Source organism: Drosophila miranda, chromosome 2 (assembly GCF_003369915.1).
Source record: "Drosophila miranda strain MSH22 chromosome 2, D.miranda_PacBio2.1, whole genome shotgun sequence".
NCBI classification, from domain to species: Eukaryota; Metazoa; Arthropoda; class Insecta; order Diptera; family Drosophilidae; genus Drosophila; species Drosophila miranda.
In genome coordinates this window covers 25,365,941-25,384,074 of record NC_046675.1, presented here as the reverse complement: position 1 = coordinate 25,384,074, position 18,134 = coordinate 25,365,941, and the positions used below count along the sequence as shown (strand labels likewise).

Genomic DNA, 18,134 nt, shown 5'->3' with positions numbered 1-18,134 from the left:
GTTCTGTTTATGGTCGGTTAAGTCGGTAAGTAAATTTTAATGCTCTTTTCGGTTAGTTTATCTTTGGCTTATTAATGTCTTTGGGAAATACAGAAATGGAGGAGACTGAGACTGACCCTTCGATATGCATTTGCGATGAGAGTGGGTCTCCGGTCTCGCTCTGCTCACCAAGACAAACATTTTCTTGGGCAACGGCAAATGGCAAACGGCAACGAATAACAATAAAGGGAGACAAAAAGGAAGGCCAACTCAAGGGGGAAGTACGTCCGTATAACTGTCTTTGGTCCTTGCCGGCATCGTGTTGTTTGTCGCCGCACTCAGCAGGTTCCGATACGCCACACAATTGGCCAAATGCCATACCAACAAGAGATAGAGAGAGAGGAAGAGGACACACTAAAATTGAAACCAGTGCCACAACCGCCAGTTGGGTAACTGGCAACTGAAAGAGTATCAACCACATGAAGGCAATGCACAATGCAAATGTATGGAGAATGTATGGAGAACATGGGTAGGAGGAGCACACAACCAAGAGACAGATACAGATACAGTTGCAGACACGAAATTCAGTTCCGGATTAGCCAAGTGTCTTGCATGTAAATCGAAAAGTAGTTGATGTTGATAGGTCTTTGATTTTGCCTACAAATTTAGTGGACAAGAAGTCCGAGTAGAGGCCGAAGAAGTTTTAGCCAAGTTAAAGATAAAAGCCAAGTGTGGCAGTGGCTCACATATGTATGTACTCGGGTGTGTATATGCACATAAATAATAATGCAGCAACAGCATGCTGAAATGGAAAAATTTATGAGCTTTTTCTATACAGAAACATAAATTAAATGGCACCACAGACAGGCAGCCAGGACAGACTGGCAAGGACAAAAGTGCTGCCAAGTGCACAAATTAATTTAATCAGAAAATAACGCAGGAGAATGTGCAAAAGTCAGCAGAAAAAATACCAAATAAAATCGAAATCGCAATGAAAACCGAAATTCAAATCGAATCAAATTATGTATCAAAATAACAAAATTCCCAAATAGAAATTGAAATGGAAATGGGAAAATGCACTGCATATCATGGACCTGGCCAATCAGTGGACTCTGAATCCGTGTCCGACTACCGAGTACATGTCCGTGTCCGTGTCCGTGTCCGTGTCAGAGACTCCTGGCTGCATGCACATACTCGTGCATGTGTCACATACGACACACACATGATGAATAATATTGCCCTGGTTTTGAGCTGAAAACTTTCGCTTCGCCAATGAAAAACCGTGCCAAAAGGGGAGCCGAAACAGCGGACAAACAAACTTCTATACATTTAAAATGTTTTTCAATAAAAGTTTTGCTGCCGAGTGCAATTGTTTTTCCTGCTCCCCGTTGGCATGAGTTGTTCTTCTTTTATTTTTTTTGCCGCCGCTGGCATTGTCGCGACTCCAGTTCTCTAGTGGCACCTTCCAGCCAGATGTTGCAGCAGCAGCCTGCCTCCTGCCTCCAGCCTCTTGCCACCTCTTATACTTCTCTCCACCATCCCGAATCCTTGTGTTCCTTGTGCTTGGGCTGTCAGTTCAATTGTTTTGCACTTGAGGGGCAATTTATCTTGGAAACAGAACCAGAAGACGACGGCGAGGACTAGGACGACGACTGCTTACAATGCATTTCCTGTACGGAGGAGACCCCCGCCTGAGTGGCACACACGAGTGCATAATCCTTTTAAATACAACTCTCGACTAGGACATGTCCTTGGCAAGAACTACAGACAGCATGCGACGCTTGTCCTACAGCATATTATAGAAAGAAGCAACTTGTTGTACGGCTGCCGCTGCTACCACTGCTGCCACTCTGCCTCCTTTTGGCATCAGGTTCTCTCTAGGGCGAGGGAGGACGGCTGTCAAATCAGGACATTCAATTGAAATTAACATTTAATTAGGCGAAGAAATGTCAGCGTAATCGCAGACAGTCCCCGCTCTCAGCCCCGCATTTTACGCCCAACGGACATAAATAATTTTATGACAGAAAGTAGCAGAGCGAAACCAAAGCCCAGGACCAGCAGGACCAGCAGGACATAAAATCGCATAGACAAACAATGGAGAGCCAAATGCCCGGCCAATAAAAGCCAGTTGCCTGTGAAAAGCGGACATTTAAAACTTGATAAGTAATTAAAAACTGGGGCGTGGTCGGGGAATACGATATGCAGGACTCTGGACTTCGTAGTTGGAAGGATATCTTCAGCCATAAAAAATATGAGTGAGGTGCGCGTTCGGGACGTCCCACAAAGTTGTAAAGGACGAAGTTGCCAGTGGGGACCGTGGGCGAGCACATAAAGTACAGGAATGAAACAGTAACCACCTCCTGTCATGGAAGGACATCGGTACGTAGTGCGTACATCGACTCGTCAGAGCTGGGGCTAAATAAAACATGAAAACTATGTGACAAAGTGGCACAAGCGTACTCACATGGAGCCTAGCCTCCGAAAAGACTCACTAAAAATGTCAAGAAAATAAAAATAATAAAAATAATCGCAACACAACGACAACAAAATGTGACACAAACAAATTCAAACCAAAACGAGTGAAAGAGATAAAGGAAAGAGTAAGAAAAAGATGGAGAGGGAGAGGGAAAGTGAGGGACAGCAGCAGTAGCAGCAGGAGGACGACTAGCCAAGGAGGACGAAAGAAGCTCGCGAACGAAATTCCCATAAAAAGTGGAAAAACCAGAGGTAGAAAGAGGGAATGTAGGTTTTCCCTCGTGCTTTTCCAAGTCAAACTATTAACAGAGTAACGGGGGGGAAAAAGAGGTGGACACCCCTGAAAGAGCGGGGTAGGAAAAAGGAGATGGAGAGAGAAAGAGAAAGAGAGAGCTAAACTAGGTGAAAGCCGCACCAAACGACAACGTTGACAAAGGCAAAGGAGGAAAAAGGTAACGCTAAAAATGCCAAACAGCGAGCACGTGAATGGGTGCACCCTTGTGTGTGTGTGTGTGTGTGTGTGTGTGTGTGTATGTGCCAGCGATGCCTTTTATGTCCTGGGCAGCCATTTGTAGTTGTGCGCGAGTGTGTACCGTTATCACTTTGTGCCTTGTCTATGAGATGGCCATAAAATAATATTTTATGATCTGCGGTCGTTGCTCCCACAAGGAGAAGGCATTCGATTTTAGAATTTGTTGCCATTAGTTGTACGGGGCCATGTAGAAAGGGTACAAATCTGTGGCAGCCCGTTTCCTAGTGGCAACCCCTAAAAGAACCTTGAAATAAAGACCCCGGCTTAAGTCAAGTGAGCTTACACGTAAATTTCTCATACTTTTGCTTCCTCTGAAAATCGTGAAATTTATTTTAACATGCGATTCCCCCACTCGGAAGCTACGTGAGCGCATTTTTGGAACTGAGTGTTAACTGGGGGAAAAGGGGGGAGAGGGAGAGGGAGTGGGAGTGGGAGAGTGAAGGAGTAATCCCCATTTCGACCTCTTGTGCACTTGCACTACTTGTTGTTTGCCATTTTCATTTGCTGCTCTCTTGTTTTTCCCGGGCAAATATTTGCATGGGCCATGGCGCTTAGTTGGTGAAGTCGTGCACTGCTTTTATCCCTCTTTCCACTCTTTCACTCTGATTTCTCTGTCTCTCCCTGTAGTAGAGTGACATCTCAAGGATGGAACTGCTCGAGCTGCTTCTTGACCCATTTCAAAAGGTATTATGTTTACAATTGGCGTGAAGTAGCGGCTCGCCGTGCGTATGTGTAATATTTAATTGCCATTTTTCATTCATTCGGCTATTCATTCATTGTCTTCGTGCCATTTATTGTGCCCGTTTTTATCAAGGGTACACGTTCCACCCATAATGCCAATCAAAAGTCAATGCTATATGCATTCAATTGTTTGCTTCCACATTCGAACACACACAGTCACACGTACAAGGACTCATGAACACATGAATCATCTGTATGAATTTTTACTACGCTTCCTTCTGCAATTGGTGTACCCTTTGAAAGGGAGGGGCTTATTGGGACTCTGACTACTGTCTTTTTACTCAATTGAAAGCACAACCAAAAGCACGGAGCGTCTCAAAAGAGTTTACAGGAAGAAGTTGGCCTTGTATGTAGAACAATTTTTAGACATTTTATATTCTTTTATATGTATATTGATTCTTTACTGATATTAATAGCACGAAATCCGGCCAGGGTATTGCCTTCGTCGTTATTTCATTACCAAACGGGTTTCTTCCTTTTTTTCTGTTTCACTTTACTGATTTTCCCAATCATTTTCGCGAATACGCAAGCGAGAACAAAGCCATTGCCGGCGAGAGATTCGCCCTCCTTTACACCGCTCCCACACATTCCCGCACTCTCCCTCACTCCTCTGCTGCCTTCTCCTTCCCTCCAGCCGCACCACCACCCCTTTATCATTCCCACTTCCGTCGCCGACATCGTGCAAACAAATGCGCATAAAAATCCATTATTTTAGCAAACACAACACGCACACATCGGCACCCCTTCTGTAGCCCTTTTCTCCTACCCCCTCTGTTGCTCTTACCCCTTTACAACACCGATGCAATGCATCAGAGTGGGTTGGGGTATGAGGGAGCGGGAGTGTGATCTGGGTCTGGTGCTACAAACAATTTTTTTTGTGTGCACAAAATAAATATAAAAGCGTTGAAACGAAAACATTTTGGAACAATATAAAAATTGCAAAACGAACGAGGGATGCGGACACCCCGGCTCTTTCGGACCCCACAGAGGGAGGGGAGGACGGGTGGTGGTCTGGACAGTAGGAGTAAGGGTGGCCTAGAGGGCTCTGCTCTGGGGCCGGCGTTTATTGGCAACAGTGTTGCTATTTGTGTAAACGACTCGTAAAATTTTATGTTGAAGCTGTTTCATAGTACGCGTCGATCTGGGTTTTTTTATACTACGCCCCACCTCCTCACAGAGCCCGACACATGTTGAGGGGCCGTGTAAGGTCAGAAGGCGTGGGGCAGAGCGGTAGGGTCATCACAATTGAGTTGCACGACAACTCTGTCTCGCAGGAAATGTTGCATGAAAAGCACTGCATACTTTCAGGCCGCGTATGCATTTCAATTGGCAAATGACGCAAATGATTGCAAACACTGATTACAATTATAAGGGGTGTGTGTTGGATCGTTAACTGGCGCATATGGGTAGGCATTATCTATGGTATTCCCTCACCGATCCCCCGAATGGTGCAGTACGGGGCCCCATTCTTTTCAATTTGTTTTGTTGTCAATTCCAGCAAAAATTGACAACTATTTTATGTTGCAGCTGTATTTCAATTTCCACCCCATACCCCCATGCTTCCATACAATATATAGACGGTGGTCTGGTCTTTGGGTGCATATGCAAATATTGGATATTGATTACATTTCGATTCGCCTGCCAACTTGTCAATGTCAACATACTAGATGCGAGCGGACAATGCCGGCGGAGTGTAGTGGAGTTGTTTTCCCGGTGCCAGTGCAGTAGTGGGAAATGCCTGATAGATTGCTGCTGCCGGAAAAGTGGAAAAACTGTATGGAAATTCATTAGTTTCGCTGCTGGTAACTTTTCATTTTCACTTCCGCTCGCGCATTACATACATTAAATATCATTCTGTCGTTTTTTTCTGGATTTAATAAAGTGGCATTTAGACATAATTATGAGCGACGTGGTTGCAATGGAATTTCATAGGGAAAATATGCAACTGTCACCAAATTGCGGGACAGGACAGGACAGAGCGGAACATTCATCAGGGGAGTGCTGAGAGACTGCTGGTCGGGTTGGGGGAGCACTCTTGGACTCTTGGACAGAGCAAAGATTTAATTTGCTGATGAAGTTCGTTTTTGTCTGTTTGCTACCCAAATTCCCAGCAGAGACCCCAGCTACTGGCCAGTACCGTTCCGTGTGCTTCATCCTAGTAAATGCCCAAATGTTGGCTCTGTCACTGCTGGCAAATATGATCCACTGTCCAAATAGAGACCCTAACTAAAGGCTGAGAGCACTGGACGTGGCGCATAGAGCATGCGGCATGTGGCATGTGGCATGTGGAATGTTTGTGTGTGTGCTGTGGATTAGGATTCTGTGCCCTTAATTAGAAACAAATTTGTTTAATTCAATAAAACGTTGATTAAAAGCAATGCAGGCTAATGAGACTATACAAGCAACAGACAGGAGATGCAATGCTGGAGCCCCACACAGAAAGAGATGGAAAGAACTATGCAGAAAGAGATGGCAAAAGTTTCAGTGAGAGTAAGGGAAAGTCCAGGAGCTCCCAGCACATTCCACTCAATTTTGTTGCACTTGGGTAGACAATTAATTAGGCACAAAATGAAAAAAAGTAAAAATATCCTACGCTTCCCTGGCAGCCAGCTGGAAATCATTTTAATTTCAAAGTTCTTCATACGTGACCCTGCAACAACCAGCCGTCCCGCTCTAACACTAAGCAAAAAACAAAATTAAAATGCAACCAAAAACATCTGGAATAACTTTTCATTTGGCAGAGATACTCTCTCCATGTGTGGCGGGAAAATTTGTTATATTTTCGTGTGCTATTTTCTGGTTTTTGGTTCAACATTTTCAGCTGCTTCATTTGTTTGATATCCTCATGGAAACATAGTTGAAGGTTGCCAAGTGGCGCCCGAAATTTTGTGGAATGACTTAATTTTTGTTGCCCATGAGGGTAGATAAATGTTTTCCTGGGACAAAGAGTTAAAAATTAATGAAGCATCCCGGCACCCAAAACATAAATGTTGTCAAAAGCATCAAAGTGCCAAACACACACACTCGCGTTCCACGAAAAGGGAGGGGTTTTTGGGGGAGTGAGAGTATTTCCAATTAAGCCAATCGACCTGCAAAAGCCAGAAACGAGGACGGGAGATTCCCGGGAATGGGAACTGGAATGGGAAAGGGAAGGGGAACAGGAAACGGAAACCGAGGCGAACACGAGGCGCGCCAAAAAGGCGCGTAATTAAATTTTAATTTGCGCCCAAATTTAGACTATGAAATTTCAATAAGGCGCGCTTCCCGCTGAGTGGATGGATAAGGGCAGAGGGCAGCAGGAGTTGATGTAGACAAATATTGTACAACGATAAAAATTAAATTAGTTTAATTTTGCAGCGAGAATCCCTTTGATTAAACGCAGCCAAGTGGATGCGTTGTCGTTGGTGGGGTTCGGGGAAGGGGGAGAACACCAGCCGAGGCTTAAATAAATAACCAAGAATACAAGACAAGCATGACGACACATGCGCTCGTCCTTGCCACAGACACACACCCCGTTTCTTTAACCCCCTTTCCCTAGGAAGTCGATCCCCCGGCAAGCAGTGCGCATAAATTGTCAAAACGAAGTGTTTGGATTAAGCTGGGAGTTGGGTTTTGTGCGCTCTGTGCGGTGCAGACCGTGACCTAGCCTCGAAGACTGCACTTCCCGCCCACTGGCACTCCCCACTGGCCGCTCTCCTCCGCCACCTTTTGGCCAATTTATTTATACGCATTTAAAACTGATTTATGTGCGGAAAAAAGCGACAGCCACTGGGCTGCCTCTTAGCCCATCTTCGCCGCTTTTGGCCAGTAGCCACGTGAGTTGCGTCTTTAATTTAGCTGCCAACCGAAACCAAAATCGTTTCCTCTCCCCAGTACAGCCCTCATTTTCTCTGTATAGTTACCGCAAATGCATTTTCAATGGAATTTCTCACTTGCTAACGTGTTTTCAGCTCCAAGAGCTGTGCCAACGATTTATGTGCCATGTCCTGGCTCACCTCCTTCTGCTCTCATGGTCGCCTTGCTCCTCCTGCTTAAAGTTGGACTTACCTTAAATCTGTTTTGGCACAATAAAAATACCCATACACTCCGCTAGGCAACGATTCCTTCCTTTTTTCCGTCTTGTGGCTGCCAAGGGAACCCAACCAAAAGAAGCCTTACATGGTACACACACTCTCTGTGGGAAATCTGTTCTGTTATCGCATTAACAGTTTCCTACTAATTTTCGGCGCACACACAGACACAGAGGAAAACAGAGAAGAGACGGGGAGTGGGGAAAATGTTGGGGGGAAATCCAGTAAATATAATTAAATTGCGTGCAAAACTAAACAACTCTTGGCGGAAAAGTTGTTGATGGAACGGCAAACAGACGACGGAGAATGGATGCTCTTCTCTTAGGATTTCTTTTAAACATTTTTCTGTTAATTGAAGAAGCCAAAGAGGAAACTATAAATGCCATAAAATTGTTGAAGAATTAAGTATTTTCTCAATTTAAATTAGGTGACTGGGGAATTCTAAGTATAGGCATTGATTAAATTCACTTGTATGACATTTTTCTTGGTTATTCTCTACAATAAAGGTAGAGGCAATTATCCAATCAAATGGAATATAAATAAACGAAGTAAATAATTCCTCAAATGTCATGGCCCTCTCCCCAGTAAGTGGACTCCCCGTCGAGGAAGTAGTGTAACATTGGGGCATAATAATTTCATAAGAAGACTGGAATCTGGAACAGCAAGCCGAAATGCTTTGCCACTTGTATTTAAGTAATTATGCCAGAAAAAGAGAAAGCCCAACGGAAAATGTGCCATCAAATATTTGCCTTGTCATTAATTCAGGAAAAATACATAGCAAAATCATTTATATACGAAAATTATGTTTATATATAGCCGAAAGGGGCGGAGCCGCTAAGCTGCTTTTAGGAGCGGTACCTTGAGTGCTTGCTCTTACTCCCTTCCGGAATGACAAGGACATCGTGTGCACGCAATAGTGCAGGAGTGTGGATGGGTGGGCTGCACATCGACTCAATTGATGACCCTTTGGCAGTTAAACTGCCTCCACAGACGCTTAATGTGCACTCCATCAACATAAATCACTCATACGTCACGTTAAACACGCTCGAACTTCAAATGACGTGTATTTAACAAGCGGCCTGGCCGTGGCCATAAATTAATTAAGCCTAGGCCCACCCCCGCCGATGCGCCATGTACCACCTCCATTTACCATTTACCATCTACCATCTACCGGGACTCCAAAGTCCAAGTTCGCTCCCTCGCACTGGGAGCTCTGCAATTAAACTGTAAAAGCGAACAGCGAACATCGACGACGGCGAACAGCAAATTACAACCATTTACAATTAATTTGAACAACACGCCGCCATGCAAATGGCGTGCCATGGCTCATAACTTCCAATGGACACACACACTCGCACACTCTTTCGGCCATTAAAAAGGGGGGCGAAAGAGGCGAAGCTAGGCCAAAAGCTAAGCCAAGTCAAGTCAACGGGTAACGGGCAACGTGCAAATGCTCAATTAGCATATCAATAAATCAAGAAAAGAGAAAGAAAAAAGCGAGAGTGTTGCTTTGAAGCCACGCCCCCTGCCAACGCTTTCGCCCACCGCCGTCCTGGGGCAATCAAAATTTAGTTAACAAACGCCAAACAATTTATTAACCCCAAAGTCAGCGCAGCAGCGCAACAACCTTGAGGCTTGGCAGCCAACGTGACGTATACGTAATCTGATGGCGTGCCAACGTAATTAATCAAGACGTCCTGCGGCCAGACCATGGCCATAGCCATCCTTTGGTCTTGTATTGCACTTTTGTCAGCATACACATAAATATATAAAGCTCCACGTGGGGCTGAATTTATGCGTTCGAGGTGTCACGGCTTTATGGCTTTGAAATTTGAATAATAAAATAATTATATTCAATTTATTTTAATTGTCAAGTGTTACGACTCCGAATTGTGGATTCAGTTCTGTTTGAAATGTCAACGCGGGTACTGCTACTGCTGCAAATTGTGAGTGGGATATACATATATGCAAATATTTGTATAATGTAGTCGTAAAACCGACTTTTAGCTGCTGGTCTGCTTCTCTTCGCTGATGAATGGGGAGATCAACTGCAAGGCAGACAGAAAAAAGGCAGCTGTAAGTGCGGATCTACCGTTCTGAGGGATATTTTCTTAGTCTGCCACTGTTAGGATTTATCCATCAGGTGTTGTCGATTAACTCGTCCCAGCCTGGACAAAGGTAATGCAGAATGCAAAAACTCTCTGAACTTACCCTCCGGCAGAAGGTTTAACTTTGCCGAACTCTACACGATCAATATGGTGAGCAGTAGATTCGCAGAAGTACTCCATGCTCTAAGATTTACTCTGATTCAAGTGCATTGAGGAGTGCAACTATATAGCGTCTGGCTACACCGATGCTGATCCTCCCTATCGGATGGATCTGGCCAACATCCGCCACAACCTGAAGGAAATAATGCCACAACCGCAGCTGGAGTCCGTGCCCTTCATGATGGCTGCGTACAACAAGTGCGAGATATTTCGCACGCTCCATGCGGGACGCTTCACACTCCACCTGCCGGATATTGAATTCATCGAGGAGCCGTGCAACCCGTTCGCCCTGCAGCTCACCATCTGTGTGCGAATGCTGGCCATGCAAAAATGCCCCACTCGCTTCTACCTGGACACCGAGGAGTGTCGCCTGGCCAGGAACTATTTCACGCAGTGCGTCGGCGATATTGAAACGAATCTTGGCTGAAGTTCGAATGGAACTCAACTGCAAAACTGAAACTGAAAATGTGTGTGAAAGTTCATAAAGCTGTCGTTGGCGGCGGCTGACTGCCGTATAGAAAATTTCAATTCAGACTTGGCAAAAAGTGTTAAGGGAAAAATAAAAGAAAACAGTCGTAAAAGTCATAGATGAAATATGGCAATTTGACTTTATGCGAGCGAGCTAGCTGGTGTGGGTCCGTCTCCCTGCTGCAGTGTCACAACTGCAAATTGAATCACACACACACAGATACACACACACATCCTCATGTGCTCACACATGTCAATGTCCTCTGCTGACTTTGCATAACTTCGGCTGCTGCTGATGCTGCTCTGCTCTCGTCCATTCCCCAGACAGAACTCCGCACTCTCCTCTCTTCGCTTCTTTAAACTTGTTAGTTTTTCGGCACTTTTTTTTACAGCCACACACATTCACATTTACATCCAGATTACTTGTGGATTGAAGAGGGGTATGCTGTGGCTAACGAAGGGTTAGATACAGAAATGATTCCATTTGGATCAGTATTCCTTGAATGAAATGCAGATGTCGATTTGCTCTCTCCCAAATAGTCAATAAATATATTCAAGCTCTTCCTTATCCTCTCAGTTTCAAATAGATCCTGACTAGCACTGGGTACGCCGCATTCGATCACTTTGCCATCTGCCATATCCATCTCCTCTTCAGCAAAGTCAGCAGCAAAAGTTGCCATTCTATATAACACGTCTGTCCGAATGTCCGACTGTCCGTCTGTCTTCGGTTATTTTTTTTCTTCTTTTTTTTGTCGGTGTCGCAGGACATGTTATGCAACTGGAATAAAGGAGTAAAATTTATGTGTTAGTACAGTGGATGGTGCCAGGAAGTCCGTCTTCGTACTCCTACTGGTCCCTGGCTTTGCAGCGTCAGGTTAAACGGGATTTATGTCCTTCCAAGACATGCAGTCTCAGCCTGTTTTCTTAAAACAATTAACGTATTACAATCTCTCTCCCTCCCTTTTTGTCTCTGTTTCTCTATCTCTGTGTGCTCTCCCATCCATCTGTGTCTTGTGTTTGTCTGTGTGTCGCAGTAGTGTGTCCTTGTGCCTTGTCCTGATTTGCATTTCCTGGCTGGCAAGCAGGCAACCGAGCAACCGGGCAACCCTGCAACCCGGGCAGCCCCCAGGCTGACAATCAAAGGACTTTGGCTTTCCTTGGCATTTTTCTTTAATTACGCCCTCGAGTCAAATTAAAAGCAAATGATAGTTGTTTCCCATCATCTGCTCTCCACTCTTATCCTTCCACTGTGTATCCTAGCTGCCGTTCGCTCCTTGCTGGTATCTTCTCTTCGGTTTCTTGCGGCGCTTCGGGATTTTCCAGTTTACTTAGTCAAATCAAAGCTTTCAAGAAAATTGTTTTTCTTTCTTTGGCGATGGTCAAACTGCTGACCACGGACCAAGGACCAACAGGCCCTGTACATATACTGGTACTCTCATTACATCTAGAAGAACACTGCATGTCCTTGGGTGCACTTGAGTGCGGGGGAATGGAAGTGGGTGGATGCGAGTTTGAGGTTTTTGTGGCAAATAATTTGTGTAATTAAGTGACCACCGCTTGAAGCTCTTCTTGTCTTCCTTACTCCCATTTCTCTCCTCTTTCTCCCCAGCTAATTGCCTATTTGTGTATCTAATTAGTTTGGTATTGCAAACAAACATGAGACATGGCGGTGCTTTCTGTGTGCTGCTGATGCTGCTGTACCTGATGATAGGAATGTCTGCGGGAGTGCCCTCAACATACCTGTCCATTAGCTCTCTTTCCTCACACATTTCAGTCTCCGTCTAGTGCTCGTAATTAAAAAAAGAGCCACAAAAGCGATGCTGGCGAACAAACACATCAAAAATGAAGCCACCCCCCCTTAGATGGTTGCATAATTCATGCACCGCCACTGCACCATCAACAAAAACAGGCTTAAAGACAGAGTGACAGAGACGGAGACAGAGAGAGAGAGACATAGAGTATAGGGGGAGCAGAGGAAGGACTGTGCAGGGGGTGGTATGCAATCAAAATTATTATAATTGCGACGCGTTCGCCATTGTGCGACAACAATGACTTCCGCTTCCGTGCTGAAATTTGCCTTGTGTCTGTGTCTGCGTTCTTGTCGTTCCTATCTCCATGTGGCATGTACCCACGGCATTGTTTTTGTAGAGGGACACAGAGAATAGGGCGGGGAGTTGGTTGCAGCCAGCGGGTGGAACAGCGCATTAAGTGCCTGCAAAAGACGCGCAACAAAGTGAACAGCCCCGCAGGGGTTGAGCGTAGGAGATGTATGTGTCTCCGTGTCTCCGGCTAAACGAGAGATGGGTACAACGTGCTCAAGTCCTCGACAGCTGCAACAAAAAATGGGGTAAAAAAGAGAGTGACGAAGGGTGGGAGTTGTATGAGCTGCCACAAAAAAAGGGGTTACAAAAAGGAAGAGACGTCAAAGAGTGGCTCTCCCTCGAAAACTCTCGCAAATTGGATAATGAAGTGCAGGCCAGGAGTTCCACAAGATTAGCTCCACTGACAGAACAAACCTGGCCTAAATGACAGCCTAAGCCCCACCTCCACCTCCACCTAATCAATCAATCACTCAATCAGTCAATCCATCAGCCACTCAATCAGAGACCAAGTCAAAAGTCGAGAGTATGTGTCTAATGAAATGATTAAATTTGTGTGTGTTGTTTGCCTTTGGTACTCGTATAGGCAAAAGCCCAGGCTCATGATTATTATAGCTCTAATTATGATTATGATCATGAGACATGAGAACATGAGAACTTTGCCAAAGTCGTATTAATTTGAGGCAAAGTGTTGGTCCTTCTCTGGCCCTTCTCTGTGTCTGATTGTTAGCCAATCAATGGAAGTGGCAGTGGCATTGCAGCCAGAGCCAGGGGCGGAAGGGGCTCGCAATCTGGAATTTAATCAGTTTAATTAATAAGCAACAGAAGGCGAAGTACTGGGGGTGGGGTCCCCAATATCTTGAAATCTACTATCATTGTTTGTCTGGGGCCATAATCAGATGGCTGAATGGGAGCGTTGATTGCCATTGCAACCAAGTTGTTTGACATCGTAGACAACGTCCAAGCCCAAGTCCCAGGACTCGGACGAGGACACTTTTAATTGACTTATTTATATGCCTCGAGGCCCACACGAACCAGAAGTAATGGCTTCATTTTCTCCAGCCACAACTGCTGATTTATCTAAATGAATTGTTATGGCCGCGTATTTGTCACAATTTCAGGCACAACCCAGCGCTCTACCGAACCATTCTCGAATCCTCAAACAACCCCCAAACCAATCCTTAATCAGCCCTATATCCTGGCCCGTTCGCCCGTTCGCTTTTCGCTTTTAATTGCCTCGCATGTGGCAGGTAAATCCCCGAACCTTTTTGCATATTTTGACGGGTTGAGGCTTAACCGTTTGTATGTGACCTGGTCAGTGTTTTCGGCATCTATTTCGGGTCCTTAAAGCGCTATCTTTAGTTTTCCCATCGATGGCCCTTAGACCGTGATATGAAATGATATTAAACTTTAACTAGGACTGCATTTGAAGGCGGTCCTACATATTATTATAAAAATTACATACATAAACTCGAGTAGCCACTCGACTGCCATATGAATACTCCACGCACAACCCCCACACACACACACACACACACACCCCATTTCCATTCAAGTGGAACTCTCAGACACAAATATTACAAACGGGAGTGAGAGTACAATGCAATAAATCAACGAGAACAGGGCTCGGGACTGAGGACTAGGGACTCGAATGCCGCCTGCTACAAATAAATGCATAAACTTCGAGTGTCAAACAATGGGGAAAAGTAGCAGAAGTGGCAGCAGTGGCAGCTATGGCCGAAATGGCAAGAGGCGTGGCATGTTGTATTTCGTTCCAAACCATTTCGCGTGCCAGTCAATGAGCTATGAAAATATGAAAAATGTAAACGACAAAACGTGTCATTTATTGTCTAACGAAAATGTGGCATGAGGCTATAGAGATGGACAGCTCTAAAGAGAGGGTTTAATGTGGGTGAAACAGCCCCCTATTTAAGGGTGGACAGCCCCTCAATAAGGGTGGACAGGAAGGGGCTAAGTGTGTGTGTCAAGTGTGGGCTATTTTGTCAATTTACAAATCACTTTTCATATGCTGTTTGTCAAACAGAACTGATGGCTGATGGCCTACCCTCTTTGCGCACAAGTATGCTGTTTGTCAAACATAACTGACTGACGGTTTGACTGACATTACGCATACGCAGCGTTGGCCAGTAAAACATGAGTGACTCACACTTAAACACACACACACACACAGCACTAAGGAGTGTGTGATGCATAAACTTATGAAATAATACAAGCACGCATCGATTTAACCTCAACAAAAGGCGCGGCCCCATAATGTCTGGGCGCTCCATGTAAAAACGGAAAAAAGACGAAAAGGAAAAGCAAAAGCAAAAGCTGAGGAGAAATCTGTTGAATATCAAATAACAATCACTTGGCAAGCTAAATATATCATTATGCTTAAGTAGGTGGATGGTGAGGGATGCCAGGCACATACGAAGGACCTAAGGACATGGGATCTCACTGAATGGAGATGGAGGAGTGTGTGTCTGGTGCCTGGTACTGGCTGGGAGGGGACGGTAGGGGAGGGTCCTGGTGCTGAGCTGTTTTGTTGTTACAAAACGCTTTGCGCGTTTTGCTGTTGCCTGTGTTGTTGGACCATCCTTTTTGCTTGCTGCCTTTGCTCCTCCTTCTGGTCTTCTTCCTTTTTCGTTTTCCCTCCTTTTTATAATCCTCACAGCTTGCATGTTTGCTTAGCACCTTGCTTGGGAGGAATGGTTTCCAGGGCGCGATGATGTGGAACAGGTTTAAAAAGTTTAAGCCTTAGAATCCTGTTGTTGCGGCTGCCGTGCGGGCGGCCAGAGTGGGGTGTGGGGGTGGTTTTCCCCCTGTGTATCCTGCCGTATTTTGTACATAAAATACATTTGCTAAGAATTTACAAATCATCTTGCATATTTGATTTGCATATAAGATTTTCGTATCTGCCAATACCTTTTCCCGGATATCTCCTCCTTGAGAGAGAGATTGTCCAGGAGCGGGAGCGGGAGTTCACCCACGTATGTGTGGGTGTGTGTCCTTGAGCTCGCTTGTATGTCCCCGAATCGCACAAGAGAATCACAAATTGCTTTCATTGATTGCCAACAAAGGAGGTGGAAAGGGGACATACGCCCACTGTACAGGGAATTCATGCCTCTCTATGTCTCGATGTGTGGGAGTAAATCTCTCTGTGAATGGAAGCTGAGTGGGTGAGAGCCCTGACTCCCAGATGGGAATTTTTCTTAAATTTTCCTCTAACAAAAGCTAAACTGCAGAAAAGAGCGGAGCAGTTTGTTCTCCCTGGACCACGTTGCGTATGAGTAATGTCGCTTTTGTGGGCGGGGGGCCAGCACTTGAAGAACAGCCCAAACAGCATTTTATAACTGACCAGATGCTAAGAGAGGTCCCATTCGCGCCCAGTTGACCCAGTTGATCCCTGCCCCAAAGTCCCCCAAGGTCCCCCACTGCCCCAACGCCCACTCTTCCACTGCCATTTGTCGTTTTGGGCTGCGTGCCGTGGACGGCTACGTGAAATTATTACGCTGCAATGCATCATCAAAAGTAAACAGGAGCAGCAACAGCAGCAGCCGCCTGGCACTAGACAGCCAAGGGGCATGGGGCCAGAGCCAGAGCCAGAGGAATGAGAGATAGGAGGATAGCAGGATGGCAGGAGAACACCGAAATGTGCGTCTGACATATTGGAGAGCAGCAGCAGAGGGAGCTGTGTAGGAGGGTCCCTGGGAGAGGAACGGTCCGGTGCTAGAAGCTTACTACAAAGTTCATCACGGGACACGGACACGCATTTCGAAAGCGTACAAGAACGAACGCAATGCCAAAATGTATTTAAACAGGCATTTAAAGCATTTAAGCGCTAAACAATTGAGAATAAATAAAACAACTAAAGTCGACAACAAACAGAAGTATCTATACCCTATTGCATACCATAACCAAACGAACGAACTCCTGCCGGAGGAGGAGCAAGAGCAAGAGCGTGCCATCAAACAGATGAGACAGCGCAGAATGGCGGACATGCTGCTAGAGTAATTGTTATCCTTGTTGGCAGTGCACAGGCACGTAAAGCTCTCAAAGAGCAGGGAAGAGCTGGGAGAGCAGAGGCGGACTAAACAACAACGCCACTTGAAGGCACGAGCCAAAAAGCAGCAGGAGCAGCAGAAACAATCCTGTAAGCAGCACTCAGCGGCACGCACTTGAAGCTGGCGGAGCAGGGGAGGAGCAGGATCAGCAGGACCCAAACAGGCAGCTAAAACTGCAATCGCAGCTGGCGCTGGTCCTGTTCCTGTCTCTGGTCCTGGCTCAGCCGTTGTCCTAAGGAGCCTTTGACTGGAAGGAGTAACAGCACTACAGCTGCGTCTCCTCCTCCACTGGCATCCATTCCTAGGCGTTTGCTCAAAATTTCTCCGCTGCTCCTTATTTATTTTTAATATTTTTATTTGCCCTATGCAAATAGGCAACGGTTTTCCCTCGTTTTATTTATTCTTCCTGCTGTTGTTTTGCGGCATTGCTTTATTATACACTTTGCTGTAAGTACTATGATTGTGCTTATAGCGTGCCCAACTTTTCTGGCTGGAACTCTGCACAACGGCAACAGGCTTTCGATCCTTCAGGGTATCACATGCTTCGGCTCTCATTGAGAACTTTCCTTTCTGTTTTTATTTACCAGCGGTTTTTGGAGAGGCAAATCTTTACATTTCAATGCGTTTCAATTAAGTGGAGCGCCGTTTGTTTGGTCACGCAAAAATTACTCAGAACTCTCCCCCGAAAAAGTGTTCATAGACTGGGAAAACTTGTTAAGTTTAGGCCGCATAAACCAGGCATGGAACTGCAATCCCATGGAACTCGTCATGCAATGTATTTGATATCAGAGCGAGCCTGTGGCATGCCGCTCCCCAACGTAATTGAAATACAAAGCCAATTTATACAAAAGCCGATAAAAGCCCCCAAAAGGCAGCAGAAACCAACAGCAACAGCAACAGCAAGCGGAACTCGGTGGCATGCCACGGGAACTGGCGACACACACCAGCCACCCCGCACACCGGTTGAAGAGGGACACGGAGAGGGGAAGCTGAAATAAGGCAGCAAAGTGGCAATCACGCCAATCACGCGTAATAAATCATTGCGTGAGTGAATGTCCGCATGTGCGAGGGAGGGTGGGTGTATCTGTGGGGAGGGCTCAGCATTTGGTGGGTCAAAATATGGAACAGAACGTGAGGCGGAAAGGGATTTGCTTGCTGGCCAGCTAACGGTAGTCACGTGCTGCTTTTCCACCAGCACGCAATGCGATTTTTTTTATGCCAACATTTATACGAGAATATGTCGTGTAAAACCCAGTACCCCACCCCCAACTACCTGGAAAAGCACAAGCACACCCATGAAAAGCGAGAGTTGACAGCCGAACAAAGGTCGATAAGCGGAGGCGCCCCTACCCTCTCGCCCACCGTCCCAGCCAGCCCCATTGTGAGCGATGACAACTTGTGACCGAACTCTCCAGCAAACAGCAATTAAAAAGCCA

General features: G+C 45.7%; 2 protein-coding genes across 2 annotated transcripts in view; both read left to right on the top strand.

Moving 5' to 3' along the window:
- The window catches only part of LOC108154943 (irregular chiasm C-roughest protein), a 110,287-nt gene that overhangs the window by 51,841 nt on the left and 40,312 nt on the right, over positions 1–18,134 (top strand). The window lies entirely within an intron of this gene.
- Positions 9,711–10,551, top strand: LOC108153837. Its single transcript, XM_017283935.2, has 4 exons — positions 9,711–9,743; positions 9,805–9,873; positions 9,927–10,055; positions 10,111–10,551. The coding sequence occupies exons 1-4, from the start codon at positions 9,711–9,713 to the stop codon at positions 10,489–10,491; spliced, it is 612 nt and encodes a 203-aa protein (XP_017139424.1). The 3' UTR covers positions 10,492–10,551.